This window comes from Cebus imitator, unplaced genomic scaffold (genome assembly GCF_001604975.1).
Source record: "Cebus imitator isolate Cc_AM_T3 unplaced genomic scaffold, Cebus_imitator-1.0 Scaffold123, whole genome shotgun sequence".
Taxonomy (NCBI): domain Eukaryota; kingdom Metazoa; phylum Chordata; class Mammalia; order Primates; family Cebidae; genus Cebus; species Cebus imitator.
Genome location: NW_016107438.1, coordinates 3,808,724 through 3,822,645, shown reverse-complemented (window position 1 = coordinate 3,822,645; position 13,922 = coordinate 3,808,724). Strand labels below are relative to the sequence as shown.

At 52.0% G+C, this 13,922-nt stretch overlaps 1 protein-coding gene across 3 annotated transcripts in view; it reads right to left on the bottom strand.

Annotated features, from left to right (window-relative positions):
- Window positions 1-13,922, bottom strand: part of ABCC3 (ATP binding cassette subfamily C member 3) — a 53,891-nt gene that overhangs the window by 29,064 nt on the left and 10,905 nt on the right. Inside the window, exons 2-8 of one of the 3 annotated variants that reach the window (XR_005202088.1) lie at window positions 7,664-7,840; window positions 6,861-6,986; window positions 6,502-6,639; window positions 5,457-5,582; window positions 5,147-5,208; window positions 4,258-4,389; window positions 2,534-2,725 (exon numbers count right to left, since the gene is read on the bottom strand). Coding sequence is in view for 2 of the 3 variants with exons in the window: in XM_017540165.2 (XP_017395654.1) it covers window positions 2,532-2,725; window positions 4,258-4,389; window positions 5,147-5,208; window positions 5,457-5,582; window positions 6,502-6,639; window positions 6,861-6,986; window positions 7,664-7,840 (955 nt within the window). In the remaining variant the exon portion in view is untranslated. Of the gene's footprint in view, window positions 1-2,531; window positions 2,726-4,257; window positions 4,390-5,146; window positions 5,209-5,456; window positions 5,583-6,501; window positions 6,987-7,663; window positions 7,841-13,922 lie in introns of those variants that run through there. The other 2 variants (XM_017540165.2, XM_017540166.2) reach the window with 2 other exon arrangements.

Here is a 13,922-nt window from a genome sequence, read left to right as displayed (position 1 = left end):
GTGAGGTGGGGAGGAGACAGGGGAGAGGTGGGGAGTGCTCCCCCCACAGCTGCTCCCTCCTCTGCTGCCCTCCACTTTTACCTGCAGCCTCCACTGCACCCCCAGCCTCTGAAACCTCCACCCCCTCCACCTTCTGGGCCGGGGAGGGTCAGCCCAGTGCTGCCTCAAGACCATGACCTTCTGGCTCCATTCTGCCTTCACCTCCTTCCCTATCCACCATGGACCCTGCTTCGTGCCTCACCTGCCTGCCTTCTTACCTCCTGAACCACATGGCAGGAAGAAATGCCATGTTTCCATTGATTGGACTTTCCTGCTCCTTCTCCTAGGCTGCTGAGGACTCCGGATTCTGCCACATGACCACAAAGACTCTCACCGCTCAATCTACCTTTCCAACCTCAGCAGCCCCAGCACTGCCCAGCGACTTTCTCTGGGTCCCTGATCCGCCTCTGTTCCTGGGGCCTTCCTCACCTCTCTTCTTTTGCCTTCAGGCCTGTTCCAGGCCCCACCCCTCTCAGCAGCTACCTGCCTTCCCGCTTAGCCACCCATTGAGAACTCCCTGCCACCCACACACTGCCATCTCGTCTAGTGGCTTGTCCTCTTTCTCTGGTGCTCAGGCGGTGGGAGGCTGGCTGCCCCTGCCCCTAAGCCCGGCCTTCCTCTGCCTCTTCCGGAGCTTGCCGGGCTGTTGCCCCCTTTGCCGCTGAGCTTCACCCCGGCCACCTCTACTGGAAGCTCTGCACCTTCCCCTACTGACACGACCGGGTCTCTTCATTGTTGGGACACGCTCCTCTCCACCCCGTGGAGCCCTCCAGGCGTAATCATAGCCAGGCCTCCCCTTCTGTGATAGCTTGAGGTGTGCCTCCCAAAAAGAAACGTCCGGCTCCCAACCCCTGGTACCTGTGAACATGGCCTCATTTGGTGAGGTCATATTGGAGTAGCGTGGGCCCCAGTGGCCCCAGCCCAGTGACTGGTCTCTCTCTCTCTCTCCTTTTTTTTTTTTGGAGACAGGATCTCTCTCTGTCACCTAGGCGACAGTACTGTGGCGCCACCACGGCTCACTGCAGCCTCAACCTCTTGGGCTCAAGCAGTCTTCCCACCTCAGCCTCTTGAGTAGCTGGACTCTAGGCATATGCCACCATGCCTGGCTAATATTTTCACTTTTTAGGGTCTTGCTATGTTGCTCTGGCTGGTCTCAAACTCTTGGGCTCAAGAGTTTGACCTCTAGCTAGCTGGGAATCTCCCCTTGGAGGGCCAACCAGCACTACTGGCCCAACGTGACAAGACGCCATCCACCACCTTGCCCCACGCCCGGCCTCCTCCTCCCACTGAGCCCATCATCTCAGCAAAAGATCCATCATCCTCTAGTTACCCAGGCCAGGACCCAGGTTGCCTGGCACGCCTTTGTCTCTCTGGCGCACATACCCATCTCCCGAATAGCTCCTGAATGCTTATCTCATTCCTGGCCTGGACTCTGTCTGACCGGGTTGGCCCACTTCCATCCAGCCACCCTGCCTTACATCCCCCACACTCCTAGCAGGAGATCCTTGAAGCCAGATGCCCCTCCCTGGCTCAGATCTTTCACGGATATCCTTAGCTCTCCCTCTCTCTGTTTTCCTGCCCCTCCCGCTCGTTGCCATTTCCTCCGACACTCAGAAACACCTGAGTCATGCTGTTTCAGGGCTTTGTGACTAAGCTGAGGCTGAACTTTTCCCTCATTCTTCCCCTACTTGTCCCTCTAAATTTGTCGGCCTCCTGAGCCAGTGAGTGCTCCCTGCTCCATGTCAGGCTGGCTGCTTTGCCCTCCCAGGGTTTTCCAGACACCTGAGAACACTTCTGCCCCCACTGAATTCTAACTGATGTACGCGTTGGTTTCTCCCGTAAGACCTCAAGACTTTATCCTATTGCCCTCTGTATCCCTAGCGTCTAGCATCATTCTGGTACCCTGGAGGTTCAGTAAGTGTTTGCTGAACAGATTAAAGCATACACGGAGGGGCAAGAAGGTAGGGGCTCAGTTACAAGGCAGCTCTCCTTCCCGCTGCCTCATCTGAGAGAGCCACTCTTTTTAGTCCAAGCTACTCCAGAGACAGGCGTCAGAGCCTGACGCGGGGGACAGAGCGCGGCAGTCGGAGCTCGGAGCCCTGGACTCAGACCCAATGCCTTCTTCGCTCTGGATGCCCTTGGCCAAGTCACTTCACCTCTCCGAGTTCCTGCCTTCTCATTTGTGACACGGGAATGGGGCAATTCTGCATAGGATTGTTGGAAAGGTTTAAAGACCCAATGCTTGTTAACGCATCCACCACGATGCCTGGCACGTAGCATGTGTACAGCAGTGATAAGCTGAACGTGAGTGGGGAAACAAGTCAGGCAAGGCCACTTGCCAAGGGCACACAGGCAGTGGAGCTAGCCCCTCTGGTTCCTGGTCTGGGGTTCTTTCCCCTGTACATTATTCCTTCCTCTGGTCCCAACCCTCTGGGACAGCCAGCCAGCCCCGCTGCCCCGGGTAGGGCTGTAGTGAGCCAGAGTGTGGAGAGACCTGAGCAGCTGCGGGTTGATGAAGGAGAGCAGGTCCTGGATGAGCTTGAAGCAGGTGCTGATGAGCAAGCTGGAGCCGAAGGTGGTCAGCAGCGCCTGCAGGAAGGAGGGTTGTCGGGGCCTGAGCCGGGCCCCCAGCAGCACCTCGTCCTCGCTGGAGGCTATTTCCCCTGGCGCTGCTGCAGCCTTGTGTCTGGTCCAGGGAGGAAGAAGCGGTGGGTTAGGAATGGGCATAAGGGCCACAGGAGGCCAAGAGCCAGGCTGGGCTGGCTAGGAGTGAGGCGGAGGCAGGAGCTGTTTTGGCTCTCGGAGCTGGGATGGGGACAGACAGCGTGAGAAATGCACAAGTGACTCTGTCCTTAGCTGCCAGAGGGCATCGGAAGGGGTGGCCAGACGGCTACTACAAGGACTCTGAAACCCAGCTACCCCTGCCGCCCCCGTGTCTGGCCCTCTCCCTGCCTCTCCAGGGCTGGCTCCAGGGAGGATGCCATGAGGGAGGGGAGATAAGATCAAGGATGGCTGGTGGTCTGGCCACTGGGCAGCTGAACAGGAAGGGACAGAGAGGGGGGTGCAGCAGGCAGACTGGGGGCCCATAGGTCTTCCTGGAGGCTCCAAGCCATGAAAGCCAGGATACTGCTAAGCATGCCCAAGCCTAGGTTCCTCCAATAGCTACTGATAACTGGGCGTTCTTGGCTGAGCAAACACTGAACTGGATTGTGGATGGGAGGGGGGGGCGCTCAATCCTGGGGGCAGAGTTGGGTGGGGAAGGGTGATGCTGAGCCCAGCTCTCTTGGTGAGGCAGTTGGCCAGAGACAGGTTTGTGGGTCCTTGATGGGAGGCTGCCAGTGGGAAGACCCCTCAGGGGAAGATCATTGCATTCAGCCCCTGCCTCCGGACAGGAAGAGGCAGGATTGGCAGAGGTGTGCTGGCTGCTGGCCCTGGCATCTGCCCTGGCAGGCAGGCAGGCAGGGTAGTGCAGTGATAAGAGCAGGCCCTCCGGGGCCAGCTGGCTGTGTGTGGATTCCAGCTCTGCCACCACCAACTTGGGGACCGTGGGAGGTCCTCTATTAAAATTCTGTGCTTCGGCGTCCCCATCTGTTTTTGTTGCTGTTAAGGTCTCACTCCGTTGCCCAGACTGGAATACAGTGGCACAATCTCAGCTCACTGCAGCCTTGACCTCTTCTCAGACAATCCTCCCACCTCAGCCTCTCAAACAGCTGGGACTGCAGGTGCATGCCACCACACCCGGCTCATTTTGTTTCTATTTTTGTGGAGACAAGGTCTCACTATATTGACCAGGCTTGCCTTGAACTCCTGGACTCAAGCAATCTGCCTGCCTTGATGTCCCAAAGTGCTGGGATTTTAGGTATGAGCCACCACACCTGGCCCCAGTGTCCCCGTCTGTAACACAGGGACACTAGAACCTACCCCATAGGGCTGTTGAAAAATTAGGTGAGGTCATCTACATGCTTAGGATGGGACCTGGGATGGAGTAGGTGCTCCAGAGTGCCAACAATTCTCCTGCCCTCCCCCCCTGAGCGGGAGAACTAGTCCCGTCCAGGCCTAAGATTTCCATAGAACGGTGCTGAGGCTGCCAAGAAGTCATCTGGTCCTGCTCTGCTGCCCAGCAATGCCACCCTCCCAGGCCTACCAGCGTCATCTGCAGGAGACCTGGGGTAAGCAAAGGGGCTGGGTGGTGGGCTGTGGGCAGCAGGAGGGCCTCACCGCGCCGTCTGCTTCTGCTGCTTCCTCCACGCCTCCAGCAGCTGCTGCACCACCATCTGGGATCTGTCCTCCTCCTTCAGGGACCAGAGGTCCTTCTCCTCCAGGGGATGCCGGTAGCCATGGATGGCCAGCCTGTGGGGAGGTGAAGGCAGGCAGGCAGCCCCACAGAGGGTCAGAATTTAGCAGCCTGGGGCCAAGGGCCAGTGTCTCCAGGGCCCCAGGTCTCCGGAAAGGAGGGTCTCTTTTGGGCCCTGTGACTAAGAAAGGTGTCTCCTTCATTCCCTCAGTGAACGGGCTGGAGGTCACTGCCTCTCCTTCCCAAGTTCCTACCGCTACCCCCTTCTCTTTCTCCCCGGGTGCCCCATCTCCTCCCCACCCCAGGCCCTGGTGATGGAATCCATGCTGGCTGGGGCCCTGGGTGAGGACAAGGCCTGGGGAATTTGGCCCCAGCCTTGGGTGCTTCCTCGGTGCTGTGAGGTTAATGAGCTGTCACTCAGGTCACAGACACAATTATCTTGCTCACGCCGCTCTGAGGGGCAGCCAAGGAGATGACGGGCTGCAACTTTATCCCAAACAGAAGAGCTTCAAACTAATGACAGTCTCCTTCCAGCTGCTGGGGTCTGTCCCCACAGCCTGTCAGATGCAGGGCTGGCCTGTAGCCTGGGGGCAGTGCTGGGCCAGGCCAGGCCTCTGCATTCAGCCCCACTCCCAGACTGCTTCCCTACCCTCTCTGGTCCCGGCCCTGTGGTCACTGGGGTGGGAGGTGGGTAGGCAGCCAGCCAGATCCCTAACTGCTGGCCTGCTCCCCTTCCTCCATCTCACCTTCTGTCCCTCCCACCTTCTGTCCCTCCCCTCCCTCTGGCCCGGGCTGGTGGAAGAGCCAACTCACTTTGTGAACCACCAGAAAAACAGGCGGGAGAGGAAGCCAGCGCTGGTCTCGGGGTAAGGGTTCTAGAACGTGAGAGAATAGGATGGGGGAATCATAATAGGATGGGGGATCAGAAGTGCCCACCACCCTCTCAAAGCAGATAGGGACATGGAGGGGACCCTTGTGCCTTCCTGCTCCAAGCCCCAGTTTACAGATTGTGGAGATGACCTCTCTCCCCCTTGGAAAGGAGCTGGAGGGGTTGGGGGCTGCTGGTTAGAGCTGGGCTGAGGACTGCGCTGTGGAACCCCCACACCCTCCATGGCAAACTCACAGGGTCGATATTCTTTGCAGAGAAAAATGGAGGTTTCTCCCTGAAGCAGGCCAAGACGAGGGCGCAGAGTACCAGGGCAAAGTAGACGTAGAAGGTGGTGAAGCGGAAGGGATCCGAGATCTCGCCCTGCGTGGGAGAGTGGAGGGGCGTCAGCAGCTCTGGAAAAGCCCAGGCCTGCAGCCCCTGCCCTGTGGAGTCCCTTGGGGCATCAGGCTCCTCTAGGGCAGGAGGTAGCACCCAGGGGCTTCCAGTCTCCTCCCAAAGGACTCTAAGAGATGGGGAAGGATCACAAGGGGGCTGTGGTTCAGCGAGGACCAGGTGTGGCACCTGTGCCAGGTGTGGGGCCAGCACCTTACATACATGACCTTGTCTAACGGGACATCAGCCTACAGGCAGGACAGCCCGTGATGCCCTTTCTGCAGTTAAGGAAATGAGGCTCCAATGGCTTCAGCGACCCTCCCAAGCCCACATGGGGAGCAAGTGGGTGGTTCAGGGCTTATGTTCTTAGCTCCTCTCCTTGCCTGCTTTCCGCTGAGATGGAGAAATGGGAGGCGCTAGATGGGCCCCCCGTGTTCCATCCCACCAGCCCAACACCACCGCCGCTGAAGATCAAGAGGAAGGCCAGGAACTGAGGGAGGTGGGGAGAAGGAAGAGAACATGCTAATGGGTCCTCTAGGTAAACCAGAGTTCTTCACGTGTGTCTGCATACATGCACATTCCACGGGCCCCGACTGACACCCGTGTCAGACATTGCTCTTGGTGGTGGGCACCATGGAACAGCCCCCTCCCCTCACATGACGGTGCCACAGTGGTGGCATCTCTGCTCATTCCTGTGTGATGCTGGTGCCCCCTCCTCAGCCTGCTTCCAGGTAGAAGTGTGGCAAGTGGAGAACAACAGATGGAACAGCAAAGAGGTCCTGGGAGTAGGGGTGGGGGTGGGGTGGGCCTCGGGGAGGCACCTGGGACCCAGCAGTGACTTTGAACGCTGAGATCACCCTCCTTTCCAAGGCTAAACCTGGCAGATTCCCCTCTCCCCGCACCTTACCTCTGCCTTGGCTGAAAGGATCTTGGAGCGGAAGGGGATGATGGCGCAGACCACACACAGGAACCAGAAGATAATGAGGACCCCTGACGACTGGACCCCCTGTAGCCGCTCATACTGGATCAGCAGGGTGGCCAGCAGCTGTGCAGGGAGGGCAGGCGGGGCAGGCCCGGGCAGAGCACACACATCTAGACCTGCCTCCTTTCTCCCCATCCCACATGACCAGAAGTTTCTGGGGCCACCCCCTTCTTCCCATTCCCAACAAGTGCAGCCCTCTCCCCAGAGCCCTCAGTTTCCTTATCACAGTCCACAACCCACTGCAGACCCCCCCCCCCACCTACTTTCCCAGGGCCCACACTGACCATGGTGACGCCCACCACCAGCGGGGTGACAAAGAAAACAGGGGCAGGGGCCCGGCCATGGACCAGGCCATGGAAGGAGTAAAAGAGGTCCGCCCAGGAGACGCACCACAGCAGGACACCCAGGACCTGGAAGACAGGACAGGTTGGACTCTCCATCCCCAGAGGCAAGGATAGTTCTCACTGGGAGGGGAAGCCAGCAGAATCCACTAGGCCTGCCTGGGCCTGGCACTGAGGTCTGGGAATGGAGCTGGCCAAAGCTTGGTGGGGATGGGGAGAGTGTTGGTGAACCTGCTCAAACTTTCGCAAGCTGGGAATATGCCAGCTGCTGTATATATTCCCAGCTGTCAGACTGCCATGGCCCCAAGCTGCAGGGGAGGTGAGACTGGGGAACCTAGTCCAGCTGAGGAGGTGGGAGAGGGCCTCGCTGAAAGCAGAATCTTAGCCAGGCATGGTGGTGGCTCATGCCTGTAATTCCAGCACTTTGGGAGGCTGAGGCAGGCAGATCACCTGAAGTCAGGAGTTCGAGACCAGCTTGGCTAACATGGTGAAACCCCGTCTCTACCAAAAATGCAAAAATTAGCTGGGCGTGGTTGCACATGTCTGTAATCCCAGCTACTCAGGAGGCTGAGGCAGGAGAATCGCTTGAACCCAGAAGGTAGAGGTTGCAGTGGGCCAAGATTGTGCCACTGCATTCCGACCTGGGCGACAGAGAGAGACTCTGTCTCAAAATAAATAAAATAATAAAATAAAAGCAGAATCCCCAGGACCCAGCCCCACTGGGAGGAGAGCCCTGAGCCACTGACCGTCTTGAGCCTGGACAGGTGGGAGAGGGTGATGTAGCCACGACCGTGATGCCGCAGGTAGAGCAGGTAGCAGGGCAGGGCCACCCACAGGTAGATGCAGGGCACCCAGGCCAGCAGGGAGTTCTGGAAGCAGGGAGTGAGGTCCGGGTTGTCTGTGTGCACAGACAGGTTGGAGTCCTGGGGACAGAGAGAACAGTTCAGTGCTGTGGCAGCCCCGCAGAGAACTGGGCTCTCTCGAGGAAGATGGCTTAGCTAGAGAGATGTTCCATCAGAGACAGAGACGGGTGGAGTGGAAGACAGGTGAGGAGAAGAGAGACCAGATATACGAATGAGCAGTCGTGGTCCCAAGTGTGCGTTCTCCAAGGATGCCATGACTGCCCCCGTTTCCTTATATTTTCTCTTTCTCTCTACTTGAGGCATAATTTAAGAGCAACAAAAACTGCACCTATTTCAAGTGTATAATTCAGTGAGTTTTGATGGTTGTCCACACCTGCAAAACTGCTGCCATGTTACCCTACGGTCCTTTGCAGCCCATCCCTCCAAGGCTCATTTTCTATTATTCTGGATTCTTACTCATTTTTAAAACTAAGTTTTAATTTTATCAAAGTGATATATGCACATAGCTTAAAAGACCACTTTCTCTCAAGGCCGTTCCTGGGCCAGAGATGAGTTTCCCTGAGCCTTGGTTGCCTCTCCTTTGAAATGGAGGTGACCATCCACTGACCCACCTGTACCTCACTGGGTAGATGTGAGACTCATAGGAACTAAGGGAAATGGGGAGTCTTTGCAAATAACATAGACTAGAGTGACCAACTCTCCCATATGGGTGGGACTTCTCTGGTTTTAGCACGGAAAGTCCAGTGTCTTGGGAAACTGCTTGGTCTTGGGCAAATCAGTATGGTTGGCTACTTTACTGGTCCTGACAAGACTGCCTCTTACCTTCGACTATAACTACACCTATGAGCTTTTTTGGAAGGGGATGGGGGAATACATTCATTAATAAACACATGTTTTACTGAGATTGCTTCCTCCCAGGCCACCAATGTACTAACCTATTTCTTACCTTTTTTGCAAAGCATTAGATGTTTTTTAGAGCTGCTCAGAAAATATCAACAAGAAAAACCACTCACAATCCTATCCACCCAGAGACATCTGTTACCTGAAGATATAACTACCTATTTTTCAATTGCCAATTTAAATAATTATCATTTTTATTTTTATCAAAGTTATACATGCACATAAGTCTTTGAATTTTCTTTTTTGTATTTCTTTGTTGATTTGGTTTGGTTTTGTCTTTCAAGCTGGAGGTATTAAGTTCAATTTGGCCTAAAGCTTCCTCCTTACATAGTGAACTGAAACCCAACTTAATATGTAAAGAAACCTAACTTGAGAGTTTCTTGTAACAAGTAGCTGAGTCTCAGCCAATCACTGCAACTGAGCTTTCAGCCAATCACAGACTGCAAACTGCACAGACCTGTCCAGATAAGGCAAATGCCAAGTTGTAAATCAGGCTATTTCTATATGTCACCTTTTTTTCTATCTGTAAGTACTACTTGACCACATAGTTAGGTGGAGTTCTTTCAGCCTTTACTGGCTTAGGATGCTGCCCAATTCATGAATGGCTTCTTTTTTCAAATAAACTCTGCTACCTTAAATGTGTCTAAAGCTTTTCTTTTAATAGATTGGTGTCAGAAGTGGGATCTGAAGTAGAAATCCAGTGCCACTCAGGACTATTGAGTGACCAAGTAAAGGTACCTGACAGGGTACACTGTGCCAGTTGTTCTCTTGCAGCAACTGGAGGTCATGCATGATTTCCATCTCAGATTCCACGCTTCAGGAATTTGTGTTTTGAGTTCTCCAAGTTCATTTGAACAATTCTTAGACAGGACTGGGTCCAAGAGCAAATCAGATCTGATCATTAACTGGAGTGGATCTAGTTAGAAGCCTCAGGCAGGTGCCTTTTGAAAGCGAGTTCCTCCAAATCTAAGGAGTCTGGGGCTCCAGGAGTCTGAGACTCCACCTTCTGGGACAGTGGCTAACTTCATGAACAAAAATTATGAGGAACATGTGTATTTTTGGAAAAATGATTTAACTTTGCTGAGGATAACTTAAGAGATACAGTGGCCACAGTGGGAAAGTTTTGACCTAGATAAAATTGTTCACTTGCGAGGTGCATTAGAAAAGAAAGGTTCAAAAATGCCCCAAAAGCAATGGGCTGCATTCTGTAATTGGTACACAGAGCCATCTAAAAGATTAAATGAATAAAATTGCTTCTTTATAAGGTTCCTTACAGAAATCAAACAAAAAAAACTTAAGTCCCTTCACAAATCTCATTCAAAATCTTTAGCCATCTAGGCAAGAAATCTCGTTCCACTGGACAGAAGAACAATTTGGATCCAAATCTTCTTTAATAAATTCAGGAGTTTTATATTATTGTACCTGGCACACGGCTAAAATATTTAAATGAAAGCTATAAGATCTGTTGCTGTTTACATTTATATATGTATAATATAGGTATGATAGTTTCTATCTCCTTTTAATGTTTTAAAATTAAATTATAAAAGAGCTCTATTTTGCTGGTTTTAAGAAAAATAAGTGTTTATATAAATGAAGTATTCTCTCAGAAAATTAAGAACTACCTCGAATACTTTTGTAGCTTACCTGACTTGGGTAATCTTTGGCAAATAAGAATATTGTTGATTTGATTAAGACATACATGTTTTCATAGTTTTTGGGATTAAATATCATACAGATGCATGATATCCTATCTAGGTTTACTGGGAAAATAAGCTTAGGTTGTCTTTATATTACAAAATTTGTCAGCAAGAAAAACAAAATGATGACTAGTTGTTTATTATCTCATCTTTATAGACAATCCAAGCGTAAGTGTTGAAAATAAGTGAGTTACAGGGTCAGGAGTTCAAGACCAGCCTGGTTAATATAGTAAAACCCTGTCTCCACTGAAAATATAAAAATTAGCCAGGCATGGTGGCGGATGCCTGTAGTCCCAGCTACTTGGGAGGCTGAGGCAGGAGAATCACTTGAACCCTGGAGGCAGAGGTTCCAAGATTGCACCACCCACTACACTCTAACCTGGGTGACAGAGTGAGACTCTATCTCAAAAAAAAAAAAAAAAAAGAAAAGAAGTGAGTTAATCGAATGTAAGTAAGGTAAAACTCCCTTGTAAAAGATGTCCTTCCTATACCAGAAGGTTTTATTTTTTTGAAACAGGGTCTCACTCTATCACTTACCCTGGAGTGCAGTGGCAAGATCTCGGCTCACTGTAGCCTCCGCCTCCTGGGCTCAAGCAATCCTGCTTCAGCTCCCACAAGTATCTGGGACTACAGGTATGAGCCACCACATTCAGCTAATTTTTCTATTTTTAGTAGAGATGGGGTTTCACCATGTTGCCCAGGCTGGTCTTGAAATCCTGAGGTCAAGTGATCCACCCACCTCAGCCACCCAAAGTGCTTGGATTATAGGCATGAGCCACCACGCTCAACCACCAGAAGGTTTTAACACTCTTATTATCAAGAATAGAAAGTTGAGGAGGAGGGAAATCTGTACAAACAACAATTTAGTTTTCAGGCCTCGCAAAACAAACAAACAAAAAACCTAAAAGGATATAAATGAAATGTTGCCTCCTTTACAGTTTGCTATTACAGAGAGACTAAAGACATTCTGGACCATTGATAAACGTGCTCTGTGCCACACTGACAAATTGTACTACGAGAAAGCTCATGCTTTAGAAATTACAGTTCATAGATTTACCAGTCTACAGATTACTGGTGTGACACACAATTCACAAATGCTTACTTTTTTTTTTTTTTTAATGAGACAGTGTCTCACTTTGTTGCCAGGCTGGAGTGCAGTGGTGCAATCTCAGCTCACTGCAATCTCCGCCTCCTGGGTTCAAGTGATTCTCCTGCCTCAGCCTTCCAAGTAGCTAAGATTCCAGGCGCATGCCACCACATCCACCTAATTTTTGTATTTTTAGTAGAGATGGGGTTTCACTATGTTGGCCAGGATGGTCTCGATCACTTGACCTCGTGATCTGCCCTCCCTGGCCTCCCAAAGTGCTGGGATTACAGGCATGAGCCACCATGCCTGGCCTACAAATGCTTACTTTCTAATGTCTATGGAAATTAAGGTCACTAAGGGTTAAGAATTTTTTTTTTTTTTTTTTTTTTTTTGAGACGGAGTCTTGCTCTGTTGTCCAAGCTGGAGTGCAGTGGTGCAATCTCAGCTTACTGCAACCTTTGTCTCCCAGGTTCAAGCAATTCTCCTGCCTCAGCCTCCCAAGTAGCTGGGATTACAGGAGCCCACGACCATGCCTGGCTAATTTTTGTATTTTTAGTAGAGATGGGGTTTCGCCATGTTGGCCAGGCTGATCTTGAACTCCTGACCTCAAGTGATCCACCCTCCTTGTCCTCCCAAAGTGTTGGGATTACAGACATGAGCCACCACACCCAGGCTGCGTTGACTCTTGAGGCTTGGCTGTCTCAGCATTTTGGAGTGAGACACTAAAGAGTTGGCTGCTCTGTATGTTGGGGGCAGGTGGATTTGGGACCGGATCTGTGACTCCTCAGGACAATCTGCAAACAATGATGAGGGAGAGCACCAAGGACCAAGAACAAAGACAGAAAGCGTGGCTGAAGGCAGAGTACCAAGGACCACTTATTGGCTACTGGGCTTCCCTGTAGAGTGATCAAGTAGGAGCCTGGTCCTTTTGGAAAGAAAGACTCCCCCAACAACTGGAAGAATCTGAGGTCTTCTCTCTAGGACCAATTAGTAATGAGGGCTGAGGGCTCTATCCCTTCAGTATGCAGACTTTTACTTAATTCCGCAGAGAAACTGCTGGTCTTCTGTGAAGTGGCTGGAATTTGCCTGGCTTTGAGAGGGATGGGTAAGTAACTTGGATGTTTCGTCTCTCCTTCCACATTCTCTGCTGCCTTCAGCCCTCTGGTCCTCGAGCTTTTTCAGACTCCATATGGCCTTTGGTTTCAGCTGTTCTCCACTGCTGTGTCAGTGATCACTCCTCAACCTGTTTTCCACTTTCCAAAAAGATGTTAATATCTTCTCTACTGTTGTCTCCTCTTCTCTATGTCCTTGTAGGTTTACATTTCTTATTCCTTACTGTCGTTTTGGTGGAAAATCAGGAAGGACTGCAGATAAAGCCTTGTGTTCAATCCACCCTGTAGAACTCCCTCCAACTACAATTTTTTTTTTTTTTTTTTAGAGACGGGGTCTCACTATGTTGTCCAGGCTGGAGTGCAGTGGCTATTCACAGGTGCGATCCCACTACTGCGATCCCACAGGTGGGATTGCATGGGAGTTTTGATCTGCTCCATTTCTGACCTGGCCCGGTTCACCCCTCTTTGGGCAACCTGGTGGTCCCCCACTCCCGGGAGGTCACCATATTGATGCCAAACTTAGTGCGGACACCCGATTGGCATAGCGCACTATAGCCCAGAACACCTGGGCTCAAGCGATCCTCCCACCTCAGCCTCCCAAGTAGCTGGGACTACAGGCATGCGCCACCGCGCCCGGCTTCTTTTTTTTTTTCTGAGGCAGAGTCTTCCTCTGTCTTGCAGGCTGGAGTGCAGTGACGTGATCTCAGCTCACTGCAATCTCCACCCCTGGGTTCAGGTGATTCTCCTGCCTCAGCCTCCCAAGTAGCTGGGATCACAGATGCCCACCACCACGCCTGGCTAATTTTTGTATATCTAGTAGAGATGGGGTTTCACCACGTTGACCGGGCTGGTTCTCGAACTCCTGACCTCAGGTGATCCAACCGCCTCAGCCTCCCAAAGTGCTTGGATTACAGGCGTGAGACATTGCGCCCGGCCTCCAAAGGTGAATTAAATAGACCTATTTCAGACTTCATGCGGGAATCCCTGCAACAGTATGGGCTTCCCCCATGTCTTAGAAATGACTCTTTCCTGGTCTCCTGGTTTCTTGGCAAGCCACCCTTGCTGTCTCCATAACTCCCTTCTAGTTCACCCTGCAGACATGGGCCCTAGCCCCCAAGTTCTGACCTTCCCTTGGTGCCCTCACTCATCATTGTTCACAGATTGTCCTGAGGAGTCTCAAATCCAGATCAACAGCTTAACTCACCTCCTGAGCCTCAGCCCCTATTTCCTGCTGCCTCTCAGATGGTGTCCCCATCTGTCCACAGCACCTCATATTCAACACCTCAAACTAAGCTCCTTCACTCCCTGCCAGGACCAGCCCTTCCTTTGGCCTTGCCTGCCTCTGC